This window comes from Mustela putorius, unplaced genomic scaffold (assembly GCF_011764305.1).
Source record: "Mustela putorius furo isolate JIRA1106 unplaced genomic scaffold, ASM1176430v1.1 tig00003896_pilon_pilon_pilon, whole genome shotgun sequence".
NCBI lineage: Eukaryota > Metazoa > Chordata > Mammalia > Carnivora > Mustelidae > Mustela > Mustela putorius.
The window spans coordinates 3,003,257-3,018,615 of record NW_025422045.1 but is presented as its reverse complement, the minus strand read 5'-3'; the positions used below and the strand labels follow the sequence as shown (position 1 = coordinate 3,018,615).

The 15,359-nt window shown below is 34.4% G+C and overlaps 1 protein-coding gene across 13 annotated transcripts in view; it reads left to right on the top strand.

Moving 5' to 3' along the window:
• SLTM (SAFB like transcription modulator) overlaps positions 1–15,359 on the top strand; it is a 44,135-nt gene that overhangs the window by 18,022 nt on the left and 10,754 nt on the right. For 6 of the 13 annotated variants that reach the window (XM_045067562.1, XM_045067557.1, XM_045067561.1 and 3 more), the window contains 9 exons: positions 6,111–6,138; positions 7,471–7,939; positions 8,558–8,607; positions 10,569–10,687; positions 12,528–12,677; positions 12,897–13,000; positions 13,094–13,260; positions 13,757–13,842; positions 14,058–14,221. In XM_045067562.1, the coding sequence (XP_044923497.1) occupies positions 6,111–6,138; positions 7,471–7,939; positions 8,558–8,607; positions 10,569–10,687; positions 12,528–12,677; positions 12,897–13,000; positions 13,094–13,260; positions 13,757–13,842; positions 14,058–14,221 (1,337 nt within the window). The remainder of the gene's footprint in view (positions 1–6,110; positions 6,139–7,470; positions 7,940–8,557; positions 8,608–10,568; positions 10,688–12,527; positions 12,678–12,896; positions 13,001–13,093; positions 13,261–13,756; positions 13,843–14,057; positions 14,222–15,359) is intronic. The other 7 variants (XM_045067564.1, XM_045067559.1, XM_045067563.1 and 4 more) reach the window with 2 other exon arrangements.

The window sequence follows — 15,359 nt, the reverse complement described above, 5'->3', positions numbered from 1 at the left end:
CTAAAGTAATGTTTTATTTTTTACATTATTACTCCTAATATAAGATTTTAGTGTCATTAAATATTTAATTAGTATTCAAATGTTCAATTGTGTGTAGTTTTTGTTTTGCTTTTTGTTTTTACAGGTTTTGTTTGAATCCAGATGCAAATAAGATGTACCCATTGTGTTTGATTGAAATGTTCATTAGACCTCTTTTAAAAGATCAGTAGGTGAAGAAATTGAGTTGTGTATTCTGTAGAGCCTGGGGTGTTTGGCCGAGTTTCTTAATGGGACTAGGTAGAAAATATTTTAGCTGTTGTGGGCCATATGATCTATGTTTTAACTATTTAACTCTTCCATTGTTTTGTGAAAACAGACACAGACAGTGGATAGATGAACGGGATAAATGAATGCATATGGCTGTTTCAGTAAAAATACTTACAAAAAGAGGCATCTAGTGTAGTTTGCCTATCCCTGCTTGTAGGGTTTCCGGAGTCGAGATTTTTGCTGATTACATTTCTGGGGAGTCATTCAACATGATTCTTTGTTTACTGTATTCTCTATAAATTGGTAAGTTGGGTGTGGGATCTAGAGGCTTGCTATCCACTGCAGGGTATCCCACGCCCACCCCAACATACCCACTACTTCATAGATAGTGTCATGTTTTTCCATTTGGCTGCACATAATGTCTAGTTATACTTGATGATTGTACCGAGCATTGATGATCCATAGCCCTTGGATCAAGGTGGTGATATTCTCATTCTATCATTTCTTCCTTATTTATTAGGAATGATCCTAGAGATAGAAATATCTCATACTATTTGGTTACTCAGTGGTACCATTTACAAAGGAAAGGCAGCATCTATATTTAAGCCTGATGCTTTTCCTTTTATTTACCAATTTTTGGAATAATGAGCCAGTTCATTACCATCTTTAGCAGTGACTACTGAGTTTTTTATATTTCCTTTTTTTCTCAGTTTCATTTTGCATTTATGGATTTAAATGTATTTAATGTGTAAGTTCATTGTAGTTGTTGTTCAGTGTTCAAATGGCCCCATTTCAACATGATCCTAGTAGTTTTTGATTGCTTTCTCATATGTAAGGATGTTCCTTTTTCTTCTGTAGACCTAAGTACCCATTTTTTCCTTTTAGTTGTAAGTGGTTCTCAAGAACCTAGTCTCAGTAGTAGGGGTGTTCATTGCTACTGGGTTTTCATGTTTTCTAGGTCTTTTCTTCCAATGTACAGTGCTAGTGAATGTGTGTGGTTTTTGGTTTGGTTTTGCTTTCAAGTTAAATAGATTTTGAGGTCATAGGGATACTTCTATGTCAATCATTTTCTTTGTCTTACAGTACACATACAACAGTCTAAGAAACTTAATACCAACACCACTACCAAAAAGATTACTGAAAATAATTTTAAGATTTTTTTCCTGTTATATCTGTCCTAAAGATGGATCCTTCTGGGAATGAACAATTAACTGCCTATTAGACTAGTTCTGCTCTCTGTGCTTATATCACCAACTCATACATATTTAGGTTGACTTGTTTCATTTAATTTTCAATAATTAAAGTATTGGTTTTAAGGAAATTGGATCTGTAACTTTTTGTGAGTATATAATTCAGAATAGCTGGAAAATTAAATCTGATTTTATAACTGTTTACAATATGTACATGGTTCCCAAATCAAAGCTATGAGAAAAATGCATTCAAAAAGTCCCTTCACTCAAGCCAGTTTTCAGGCTTGCTTGGATTTTAAATATTTGACCTTTAAGCATTAGCCTGTTATACTACATGGAATTTGGTTTAAATTGTGCTTGTATTAGTTACCTATAATAATTTATGAATTTGGGCAGATTCTCTTAGTTTCTATGTCTGTAAAATAAACATAATAATTTCTACCTGCTGGATTGATGTTGGGATTGGTCATAGATATGGCACTTAGTACATATGCAGTCTGGTTATTTGTGATACTGTATTAGCTTGAAGATACCCATTACTTGAGAATTTGGGAGAAATTTTTCTCAAAAAAACGTTTGTTTGCTAGTGCTTTAATTCTTAAAAATTTCCTCTAACCTCAGTCTTTTCAGTCTTCTGTGATCACACCATGTATATTCCTTTTCCTATTTGCCCTTGCCCTTTATGTTTCACTAATTTGATACCTGTTTTTTTGTCATATGAAGTCTATGTACTTTGAAAGCCGGATTTATCTGTATCTCCTCCATAAAACTTTCTCTAATATCTCTTATATAGTGCCTTATGGTTTACAGAGAACTTTTTACATCCATTATCTTAAGTAATTACTTGTATTCTGTATTGGTCATAGGTTATCTCTCTTTTATGGATAAAATTTAGCTAGATGGATGACAATACCACAGAGTACAACTGTTTCAGTGGTAAAGATAGGATAAATACCCAGGTCTTAGGATGTCTAGTTTGGTGTTCTTTTCACTAAATAACTGCACGCTAGCAAATGTTGTTTTCCGAATTCCACTGTACTTACACAGTGCCACAGTTAAGCCTATTACATACATGGAAGTGAGCAGTTTGTTCATACCTTCCATCTAAAAATAATAGTGTCTCACACTACATTTATTCAGTAAAATCATTCAACAAGTGTTTATTGATTACTTATCATGTACGTATTTTGAGTACTTATTTGAGTACTTATTTTGTATTTCCTATGACCTTTAGCTTACTGCCAGATAGATAGTGGGCAGTTGGTGGTTTAAGGTTATTTTGAAGGTTTATTTTAAATCAGGCTGAATATAGTGTTTATTTTTTTTATTTTTTTTAAAGATTTTATTTATTTATTTGAGAGAGAATAAGTGAGAGAGAGCATGAGAGAGGAGAAGGTCAGAGGGAGAAGCAGGCTCCCCAAGGAGCTGGGAGCCCAAGGCAGGCCGAGATTCCGGAAGTCCGGGGTCATGACCTGAGCCAAAGGCAGTCGCTCAACCAACTGAGCCACCCAGGCGCCCCTGAATATAGTGTTTATATACAATCAGGGGAAAGGAGGCTTTCCAGAGGAGATCTTCTTACATAGTACATATATGTTACATGTCTCACAAGTTTAACCTAGGGGAAGGTAAAATGAGTGTGTGTGTGTATATATACATATATACACACATAGAATATACACGTGTGTATGTGTATACTTACTATATATATAGTAAACACTTCATTAACTGAAAAATAAGCCCTTTGCTCATTTTTGTCTCATCATTGCTGTTCCTAGGGTGAAAGAAAAATAGAGAAGCTTTGTATGTGACTTTTGACATTTGACTAAGGGTTGTAGATCCTGCTACAAAGATACACAACATGAATTCCTACCTTACGGAAAGCATTTCTTCATTTTCATATGTGAAATGTTACATTTTTTCCAAGATAAACTAAAAAATATAAGGGAATGCTTTACATTGTTGTTACTGATTTACTATATTTTTCATTCCCAAAAAAACCTTTTTTCAGTGGAGGAAAATTATTTTCAGATAAGATGCATATTGTTTGTATCATTTAGATGGGAAAAGTCTCCCATTGTCTTTGTTGTATTTCTTGTTTTGTTTCCTTATTACGAGGACTTTTAGGCTTGCTTAGGGCCAGAGGTTTGACTTTAGTAGTGCTTTGTGTCCACACACTGCACCTCAAAGCCTGTGCTGATCTGTGGCTCGTTTTTTCTACTAACCCTAGTGGTTTCTGTGGTTTACCCTCAGCTGTAGTTGGGTTTATTTTCCAGAAGCTGGGCCAGACTCTTCTTGGGGCATTTAAGTATATGTAGTAAAACTAGTATTACCTTTAATTTGAGAAACTAATATGTTATGTATGAGCCCCTTTGGAAGGCATGTTGAATAATTAGGATAAATATCTAAAAGCTCTTCAGCAAAGTAAGGCAAACCTTACCAGTTATTTTAGCAGCAGGAAATAACATTTCTAATTGGTAGAATTACAGCAGAAAGGATTTCGTTTTTTTACATCTCAGTATTTAATTTTTTTTACATTTTAAAATAGATAATTTGGCCATTTTTTTTTTCTTGAACCTGTCAATATCGTAACTCTAAAAGAATAACTGGGAAGTTGTGTGCTCTTGGTAGATAAAGAAGCAGCAAGTTGCATTCTTTAAGTTCATTTGTTGTCCTGAGTAAAAGTTAAGATATTCCAGTTTGTTTCTCCCCGCCAAAAGACTAATAAATACTAAACTAAAAGAATTGGGAAGAAAAAGATAACTCGACAGTTTCATCCTTTCTTTGCTGCCATTATCTGTTGCTCTACCCAAGTGAAAGCATTTTTCTTTCCTTTCCAGATGTTGCAGATTAGAAACAATGACTAAAACTAAATTCTGGTTCAACAGAACAACAGTAAAGAGGTTATTAGAACATAATATAATGGACTTACGTGATAATACTTCACTTCAAATAATTCACTTTGCTATTATAAATCAGTAATCTACTTAGTTTTGGACTCTTACTTCCTAAGCTTGTGGCTAAGTTGTTTCAGTGTTTATAGTTTCCTTCATGTTTAGTGTGTAAAACAGTTGGGCATTCCATAATTCGGGGGCACTTACATGTTAGCTGAAAGTTGAAAAAGCCTTTAAAGTGATTTCTTAGAAATGTGGTTATCGGATGTAATTTTGAACATACGGTAAGGTATTTGACATTTTTAAGGAATGCATGCTTTTCTGGAATCTTAAATTGTGTTGCAAGATAAATACGCCATTTAAAGTTTTGTTTACGGTTCAATGTTTAAAGTCTTCTTTCACTACTAGGCTGTCACTCTAAGGCAGTAAGTAGTTGTTAAAAGTGTAGTCCTTGGACCAACAGCATCAGCATCACCTGGAAACTTGTTAGAGATGAAGATGCTCAAGCCCTGCTTCCAGACCTGAATTAGAAACTCTGGGTTGGTGCTCAGCAAACTGTTTTAACAAGCCTTCCAGGGGATTCTGATAAATGGCTCAGTTTGAGACCCTCCACTCTAAGGCTTTGTATGTGGTAGCGTCACACCACCTTGACTGAAAATGATCTGCTGCTACTCAGCTTTTATTTTATTTTATTTTTAAAGATTTTACTCATTTATTTGACAGAGAGCAAGCAAGAGAGGGAACACAAGCAGGGGGAATAGGAGAGGGAGAAGCAGGCTTGCCATTGAGCAGGGAGCCTGATGCAGAGCTCCATCCCAGGACACTAGGATCATGACACGAGTTGAAGGCAGACATTTAATTGACTGAGCCACCCAGGTGCTACTCAGCTTTTATTTTAAAAGTTATAAATTAAAATATCCCTTAACCTTTTTTTTCTTTCCTGAGATTAAATGAATATTTGCTTATTTGTTATGATCTTCAGTTTGGGGAAAATGTTGGTTTTTTTCCTTGGTGTGACTTTGACTACCTCCAGGGGGTTTTGCAGTATTTGCTGGGTAGAGAAAAAGGTAAAATACCTTTAGGTATTCCTGTTTTCATGCTAGCACATGCTTAATTTTAGACTAAGTGAAAAGACCACGTATTTTAAAATTAAAATCAGTCATATTTTTAAAACAGCACAAGTTATGATTTTGATTACCTGTTGTGCAAATACCATTTTTAAAGTGACCATCAGGGTATATGTGACTGCTGTGAATTCATTTTCAACAGAAAAAAGGAACAAATAATTTGAAAATAACTATTCTTGTAGTCACCCCTCTTCTGAGATGCCTGGAAGGGTTTTTGTTTGTTTTATTAATGTGCATTTAAGCCCTCGAAAGTGTATATATTCACAGTATACTTTCTCGTAGTATTTTGAATAGCACGCCTTTGTGCTTTTGAACTGAGTCACATAAGATAATCAGGTCAGTCTTTCGGCAACTCTTTGATTTAAGATTCAGATTCTATAAACTAGTTTTGAATACTGAAACTAATCCAATTGATAACTGACCTAATTACTGATAGGTTTTCCTGTTTTGTCTGAAACCACAACCACCAGCTAATGTGCCACATTTCTCTAAATGGGCTCTCGTTCTGATTGGAATATCCTATATTTGTTAGTGATAGGTGTCCCTAATTAATATTATTAAATTATATACCAGTTTAACCTCACTGCTTTTGTGCTGTTACTAAAATCTAGTTTTAAGTGAATTCATTTTACATTTGATTATTCTTTGAATTTCAGGATGGTGAGGAAGAAGAAAATGAGAAAGGTATGTTTGATGCCAAGTAGAGTTTTAAAAATTGCTAACATTTAGAGAAATAGTAAATTATGTAAAAATAAAACATTCCTTCTTTGAAATCTTATTTTTGAAATGAATTTATTTTCAAATTTATCAATTTAGTGAATTAAGTTAGCATCTTGATTTTATTTTTCAATTGGTTTTAATTTTGTTTTTAACTTTAAAGATACGTTCTAACTTACTGGTACATATCAGTTACTGTAGTGGACATCGCCATATTTTATTTAACCCAATTTTAATTTTATGTTTTAAAATAACTTCTAGCATACGGTAAGTTGATAATGTCCTTTAAGACTGGCACTGCAGTAACTCATTGGGGTCCTAGAGTGTAATGGATATTGAATTGTACAACCAGTCCTAAAAATGGGTCACCAGGAGACTGACTTTTTGTTTGCTGCATAGAGAAACTTTCATACAGTCTTCCAACAGTTTTCATAGTTTAGGAGAACTGGCTCATCCAATACAATTACAGGGACGTCAATAGTAATGCGTTGATCACTATGAGGTTACGGATGGAAGAGTTCTTGGATGGAAGTTAAAGGTCCTCCTTTGGACTAGAAAGGACATGGAGCAGGGTTCTAAGCAAGGCAGAATAAAAAGTCCAAAAGCGATGATGAAGTAAAGCTACTGACTGAAAAACATCACATGCCCGAAGCCTTTCCATTTTGGGGGAATGCAAGACATCTTCGAAAATGATAATTGCAGGACTGGCTGGACAGGATGAAGACTGGAAATAACCAATTTCCTGAACATTATGGAGCAGGCCATCTTTGGAGTCTTCTGTAGCAGTTTTCCATAGGATTCTGGACTACCCAAGAATTGAATAAGAAGAATGAAAAGGATGGGGCCCTGAAAAACTGTGAAGACTATTGTCCTCAGACTGTGACCTTTCAAGATGTCACCATGGGAGTTCAGAAGGTCACAAGGGTTAAACCCAAGATGATTCGAACACTGAATAACAAATCTCCACATTTGTCACTTACCTCATGGAGGGAAACAAAATCTTCCATATGCCATTAACTTATAACCACAAACGAAGAGTTGGTATCCTAAGGATGGAACCATTTCTTCACTTTTGTTGTTTGGTATTTGTATGTAGAGATCCTTTTTTCCATGAAGAATAAGTGATCCTGGGTAAAGGATTGTTTATGTTAGTTAATACCCTTGTGTTTTTTTTCCCCCCTAACCTTCCATCAGTGCTAATAACTGGCTTTATATTTTCTAGGTCCTATTCTAGCTTATGAATATGAAATTGTTTAAACTTCTTGTTTTGCCGTATTTATTCCTGTTAAATCCTCTTAGATATAGCAGGTTCTGGTGATGGTACACAAGAAGTATCTAAACCTCTTCCTTCAGAAGGGAACCTAGCTGAGGCTGATCACACAGCTCACGAAGAGATGGAAGCTAATGCGCCTGTGAAAGAAGCTGAGGATGACAACATCTCGGTCACAATCCAGGCTGAAGATGCCATCACTCTGGATTTTGATGGTGATGACCTCCTAGAAACAGGTAAAAATGTGAAAATTACAGATTCTGAAGCAAGTAAGCCAAAAGATGGGCAGGACGCCATTGCACAGAGCCCGGAGAAGGAAAGCAAGGATTATGAGATGAATGCGAACCATAAAGATGGTAAGAAGGAAGACTGCGTGAAGGGTGATCCTGTCGAGAAGGAAGCCAGAGAAAGTTCTAAGAAAGCAGAATCTGGAGACAAAGAAAAGGATACTTTGAAGAAAGGGCCCTCGTCTACTGGGGCCTCTGGTCAAGCAAAGAGGTTTGTTTTTCTATGTCAGTTCTTTACGATACTGAATTCCAGCATTCAATAAGATCACTCTACATTAAGGGGGTGGCTTCAAGACCATGTACAGTAATTAGTACTTATGATCCTGCCTATAATATTTTTGACCGTCATAAGTTACTTTTAAAAAAATTTCAAGATCTTCGTAATATGCAGTGTGTCCTACTGATTGCATTGTCGAATTGTCAGCATATATTTGGTTTTTTTTTTTGGTTGTTTTTTGGTTTTTTTTTTTTCAAATTGACAATTTTTTTGTGTTTTATTTTTAAAAATCCTTGTGATGATGGTTAATGAACAACTATCAGTCCTAAGAACACAAAATGAAGTCAAGTCCCAGTCCTGAAATCTGGAGAAGATGGCCATATATCCACTGAATAGAATTGTCAGAAAATATAGATCTTCAGGCATCTTGGGGAAAATCAGTGCAAGAATCCTAAGGGAATCATTTGCTCAAATAACCTAATCTAGGCCTTTGGAGTTGTTAATTTGTACAAATAGTACTAGTTTGAAATATAGTCAATATCAAGCTGTTCGATTTTTGTTTTGTTTTGTTTTTTTTGTTTTCAATTTTCTTCTGGTGGTTTGCTTCTTTAGCTCTTCAAAGGAATCTAAAGACAGCAAGACATCATCCAAAGATGACAAAGGTAATGGATTTTTTCCTGTTTGTTTCAGTGGTAAATTGCACATTTTTGTTAAAAAGTCTGTGTTTTTCACATTGCATTCTAAGCAACTGTATTGAATGTTAATACAGTGGGTATTTCATTTTCTTACATTATAATTTAGAAGTATTTTATCTTTAATTGTAGTCATTTGTATCCCTTACGCACCAGCACAACTCTTTCCCTGTTCTTTTAGGAGATGTACTGTGAATAATATTTGCCTCTATTTGTGGAGTCTAGTATAAGAAAAAATCAGTCTCTAACATTTGGTTTTGCTTTTTTTCATTGTTTAAACCAGGGCACACTTCTAATAACATAGCCAGTATATATTATTTTGATTCTTGAAGATCTGTTTCTTAATGTGACTTATTTTGGGCTGATGGGAGTATTGTGTTGGAAGTTAGTTTTATTTGACATTGTTATAAGCTTAAAGATGCAATATCTGATATTGGGATGTCTGGTTATTTCATGGCTGCGCACTATAGTCTCCTCTTGTACGTATGCCATCTACTTGAAAAACATTTCTTGTTTTCTAAAGAAAGCATTTTAAGGGAAAAGAACACCATTCAGGTACTGCAAAGTCCTAAAATGTGTCTTTAGCGAATGTTAATCTGTTTTGTGGTTCATTTAGTGTTACTTTGTTGGTATGTTTTTATAGTTGGAAATCTTAGTGATTGACAATTAATTGCAATTCTTATATCCCTTACAGTTTTGGTTAATGGACAAAATATAATAACTTTATTAAGTGTTACCCTGTAAATTCACAAACTTAGTGGTCTTGGTTAAATGGTAACTTTTTTCTATTAACTAAAAATTTTTTTTCTGTAAGAGAAATACCTGGGCTCAAATGTTATTGGTAATATAAAAAAGATACATGTGCTTCTTGTTAGTATCGATCCTTTGATGCATTTTTTAAGAGTAGAAATGCAGCAACCATTAATATTTAAAATATTTGAGTCAGCTGTGTGTTGTCTCTTCATATAAGTCTACACTGGACAGTAGTTTTGCAATTAAAACTTGTGGCATGTAATATTCTAAAGCATTGAAATTTTTTAGTCTTTGTACATATAATAACCTGAAGTTATAAAAATTGTTACTTTTAATTATTACATACTGTTAAAGTGGATTAAGAATTGTTTTCCAAGTAAAGTCAAATGAATGAAAGCTTCCCTTTTAGAATAGCATGTTTGAGGAGAAGCATTGGAGGGTGACTGAGTAGGCCTATATTCTAAGAAATGGCATCTCTATTATGAAACCATAATTTGTGTATGGAAGTAGTACAAAAATGATTCATGTAGCATTATACTTACCTATTCTAAAGGATTTTGAGGTTTCTGATTTTATTCTTAAAATTAAATTTGTTTTAGAAAATTGTTTCTTATTAAATCCAGAGTTAACTAGCTGCATATAATTTCATTTTTAGTCTTTCTCTGCTAGGTAATGAAGTTGAGCTTTTGGTTATTCTTTGTTATTAAACGTTTAAATTCTTGGAAATAGCTTATCCCTTGCTTTGACTGTTCCCTCTTACACTCCCAATTTCTCAGGATCTAAAGCCCAGAACAGATGTGGGTAATTAAGCAGTCTGTAAGTTTCTTGATGACTGTTTTCTGGTTGTTTGTATTCAGTGCAGTGGTAGATTCTAAATGATTAAACTTAGCAGTGAAAGTCCAGGACCTGTAGTTTATGGTTTAACCCATTTTGATGTGAAACTCATGCACTAGGAAGTATACAGATGTTCAGACTTGTTTCCTCACTAGCTATATTATCTGTTGTGTTTGATTTTAATAATAGCAGATTCATAGGCTTTTGATACAGCAAGGTTGTACTATCCTAACTAAATTAAAAGGGGGTTTTATAATTTTGAAAGCATATGGACCTAATAATTTTGTTTAAAAATAGAATTTCCAATTAAGACGCTAAAATGTCTGATATTAAATCTGTTCTAGGAAGTACAAGTAGTACTAGTGGTAGCAGTGGAAGCTCAACTAAAAATATCTGGGTTAGTGGACTTTCTTCTAATACCAAAGCTGCTGACTTGAAGAACCTCTTTGGCAAATATGGAAAGGTACACTTTTTATCTGTCTTTCTAGTATCTCCATTTGAAATGGGGATTATATTCAGAACGGTATTATATAAAACCTTCCAATTTCTTGATTTTCTCAGGATTGGTATAGACATAATTACTGATTCTGTGGTACTGGTGAATATTGTCATAAAATCTCACCCGGAGCCCTGGGGCTCTTTCTATTAAAAGCTTGTATTTTGAGCCTATTTCAGTGAAAAACTGCATTTTGTTTTTCACATACATCATGATTTCTCTAGAAACTAGAGTATCTGAGGTTGATCTGATCATTTGGAAAATACAGGTAGACTAGTATTAGACCATGGGATATAGAGTTTGGGGGTCGGGTGGGAACTAATGTCCCTGTCATCATACAGATTCTAATACAGTAGTGGAGAAAAATGTAAAGCTGGTAAAAATATACTTAATTAAGTTGTGATATATGCTATGATGGAAAGAGTTGCTAAGAGAGCAAAAAGGGGAGGGTTTACTATAGTTCATTAGGAAAGGTTTCCCTGGCATATAAGGGAATGACCTAATAGAGAAGAATAGTAAATAATTAAATGACTAAAATAATAGTTAATAGTTTTTGAATTGCATTGCAGTTGATCTCTCTCTCTTATGGCAGTCACTGCTTTCTACCATTTATTTTTGGTTTTCATTATACATCATATGTAATCTCCAGTGTAAGCTCTTTGATAGCAGAAACTTTATCTGCTATACTTTGTGTGCACACAGTGGGCTTTGGAATACTTATTAAATTAATGACCAGTATTGGCAAATGACCATTAATGAATATTTTAAAAATCTATCCTCTTGATTTTAGGAGGTTTTTTTTTTTTTTTCTTCTAATATAAAGAGTTACCTGAGTGTTAAGGATTCTTGTAGGTGTCAGATACAGAACACTGAGAATTGTAGTTGCATGGTCAGCGCTGGTGATTTATTGTCAGAAATCCAAAACCAATATTTTAATGCTGGCATTTCCTGGGACTAAAACTGTGCAAAGGACACCCTGCACTTTATAACAAGACTTTGGGTTTAAAAATCAGGTTGCTGTTGGGGCAAGTCTGCCTTTCCCAGAGTTGAGATAAAAGCTGATAGTTTCCAGCCATTCATACCAGACAGCCTCCTAAATTCCCTCTTTACTTCTTCATGGCATTATGTCTGTCTTTCTCTTTGCTCAGCACTAGATCACTTTTCTTCTTACTCACCCATCCCTTGTCTCTCTTAACTATTTTAGAGAATTTAAATTATTTGTCAATTTGATATTGGTATAAATCTTAAGAGCACAGACTGGAAAGTATGTCTCTTTTTTGTAGGGAGTGTTTTTAAAGACTGCTGTTTTATATGAGGATAATTCTTTATTCATTTTTTGAAATTAATAGTTACGCATTATAGAAAATTGTTAACAATCATTTAGAAACTTTCTAGAAAGTTGCCCTTTTTTTTCCTTCCCTTTAAGAGATTTAGGGTGGGCTTATGATAGGGGAAGTTTGGCTCAGATATAATTGAGAATATTATTTCTTTGCTTTCATTAATTGTGCCAATTTCATTGATGTGACTGTTTTGGCTATATATTTGAAAAATTAATAAGAAAAAATTAGGTTAAATTGCTTTTTGACACTTTAAATTGTTCCCCTGAATATTTACTACATACTTAAAACAAAGTAGATAGTGATCTCAAGAATATGAGACAGAATAATATATATCCTAAATTTATCCTTCATTATGAATTTCTGTCTTCTGAGTAGTCATTTTATTTGAATAGTCTTACTTCTGAAGTTTGATCTTTTTAGAATGTATGTAGTTGTAAAACTTTGTAAAGTGTTACCTTATCTTATAGGTTCTGAGTGCAAAGGTAGTTACAAATGCTCGAAGTCCTGGGGCAAAGTGCTATGGCATTGTAACTATGTCTTCAAGCACAGAGGTGTCCAGATGTATTGCCCATCTTCATCGCACTGAGCTGCACGGACAGCTGATTTCTGTTGAAAAAGTAAGCTTGCCTAAATGCGTATAAGAGGGAGGTTACTTTGAGGGCCACTAATGCCCAATTTCAAGAGGTTATACCAGTAGGGAGTACAATTTGGTATAATTTTTTAAGTATTTTTATTTTTCTACTTCCATGTTTTCCAGATTTTCTCCTAGAAGCATACTGTTTGTGATCATTAATGTTAACTTACTTTTTTGTTTTGTATCCTATTTAAACCTTCAGGTTAAAGGTGATCCTTCTAAGAAAGAACTGAAGAAAGAAAATGATGAAAAGAGTAGTTCAAGAGGTTCTGGAGACAAAAAAAATATGAGTGATAGAAGTAGCAAGTAAGGATTTATTTTTTTGATAAGCATGTAGACTTTTCTGGGAAACTGATGAAGTAGTTCTCACTGTGTTGTTTTCTTGGGTGGTATGGTCAGGACACAAGCCTCTGTCAAAAAGGAAGAGAAAAGGTCGTCTGAGAAGTGTGAAAAAAAAGAAGGCAAGGAGCCTAAGAAAATAGAAGGTAAAGACGAGAAGAATGATAATGGATCAAGTGGCCAAACTTCAGAATCGATTAAAAAAAGTGAAGAAAAGAAGCGAATAAGTATGCTATGTATCTTTCTTCTCAGTCCCTTTCTAATGCTTTCTACTACTTCATTTTTACAGTGGAAGGGAAGACCTGAGATTGCAGTCCAGAGAAATATTTTAATTTTGTTGTTAGATGTCACTGTGGTAGAAAAGGAGGTCCAGTAGCACTAGTTGTCTTCTTTTCTACCCTTGGGAAACAGATGTATTCTTTTCAGCTGAGCCCCTTTGCTGGAGACCTGGACTGGCAGTAAATGGTCACTGATTTGTAGCTGTGTAACTGAGTTGGGATCTTTTGGTATTGCAGAAAGTATCTATGTTTGTGGGTTGAGTTATTTTTTAAAAACTGGACAAATTACATTCGGATAGAGTTAGTAGGTTCTTTTTTTAAATTTCTTGCACTGGTTGTGAATATCTGGCTATTCTAAGAATTCAACATTTTTACATTACATTTATTGTCTTTTTTAATGAAATGTTTTTTAGGCATTTGTTTATCTACTTTTTTTTCCTCTTAGGTTCCAAGAGTCCAGGACATATGGTAATACTGGACCAAACTAAAGGAGATCATTGTAGGCCATCAAGAAGAGGAAGATATGAGAAAGTAAGTCTCTGGGAGGGATGCTGTGTATTATTTTCCCTGTTTCCAAAAGAAGATAATTTAGTATTATCATTTTTTGCACATTTCTGTTCTTGAAAATCTAAGAGAAATGGAATATCATTACTCATTTAAACTTTTTAAATGACCAGCCTAACTTGAAAACCAAAACCCCAAATTATTTTAACTTCTAGTTCTGTTATAACTTTTTTTTTCTGTAGATTCATGGAAGGAGCAAGGAAAAGGAGAGAGCTAGCCTAGATAAAAAAAGGGACAAAGACTATAGAAGGAAAGACATCTTGCCTTTTGAAAAGATGAAGGAACAAAGACTAAGAGAGCATTTAGTTCGCTTTGAGAGATTGCGACGAGCAATGGAACTTCGAAGGTAGGAAAAGAGTCTATTTTATACCTGTCTTTAACTATAGGTACAAATTTAATGCTAGTTACAAACCAGATTTCTAGAAATTGTATTCCCACAGAAAGCTATTGGCCACTTTTAAATGCAGTAAAACATAATGATTTCTTAAGTTTGTATAGCATTTTACCATTTACAAATTACCTTTCCAACTGTTACTTCTGTCTCAACTGTTCTTTAAGATTAGGTGTGCCCATTATATAATTGAAAAAATGGAGGCCCAGAGAGGCTAAATGACTCTTCCAATGCCACATAGCTAATGAGTGGCAGAGTCGGGACTCAGACCCAAGTCTTCTGACTCCAAGTCCAATGCTCTTTCCTCTACTCCTAAGCTGCCGCCATGAAAAACATGACTTTACAGAAAAAAATGATGTTGAGATAAGATAGTGTAAGCTGCAGTGTTCAAAGTAGCATGTCGACATTTTAGGAAAAATTGATTGTACTTTGGATTAGAGCCCAAGTGAAGGAAGATTCGCCTTCTGAACCTTACTGTGTTCAGGCTCTATCTCAATGCAAGCATTCTCTTTAAAACAAACTGAGACAAACACTTCATTGTTAGTGGCAGTATCTCAGCAGTTCACCACAAATGCCACCATTGCTTTCCTATAGCAGTTTTTGGATGCCACTTAAAATATTCTTGTCAAAGTGTTTTTTAATATAAATTTCCAAATATTAACCTGTCTCATTGATAGGTTATCTCATGGGATTTCGTCTCTTCATTCACAGGAGTGTTAGGAACAACCAGACACATTTCACAGCTCAAATAGTACTGTGATTGCCACATACTTTAGTAGAAGGAAATAATTCTGGTGTTACTCAGAACCATTTTTTTCCTCTTTTTTTTTTGATGAAGTCCCAGTATTCTGAGATTCCTCTTTATATGATAAGTTAGGATGAGAGAGTAGAATCTACCAGAGCAGTGATTCTTAGGTCTGTCAGAGAAGCACCCCTTTTATATTTAAAAAAAAAAAAAAAAAAAAAAAAAAAAGTCGCAGCATTTTCTTCACTCTGCTGAAAACTAATTGATGCATAATAGGCCTACAAATGCATAATATGCCTTTATAAATAATTTCCAAAAAAAACAATATAATGCCTTAATTCTAACCTA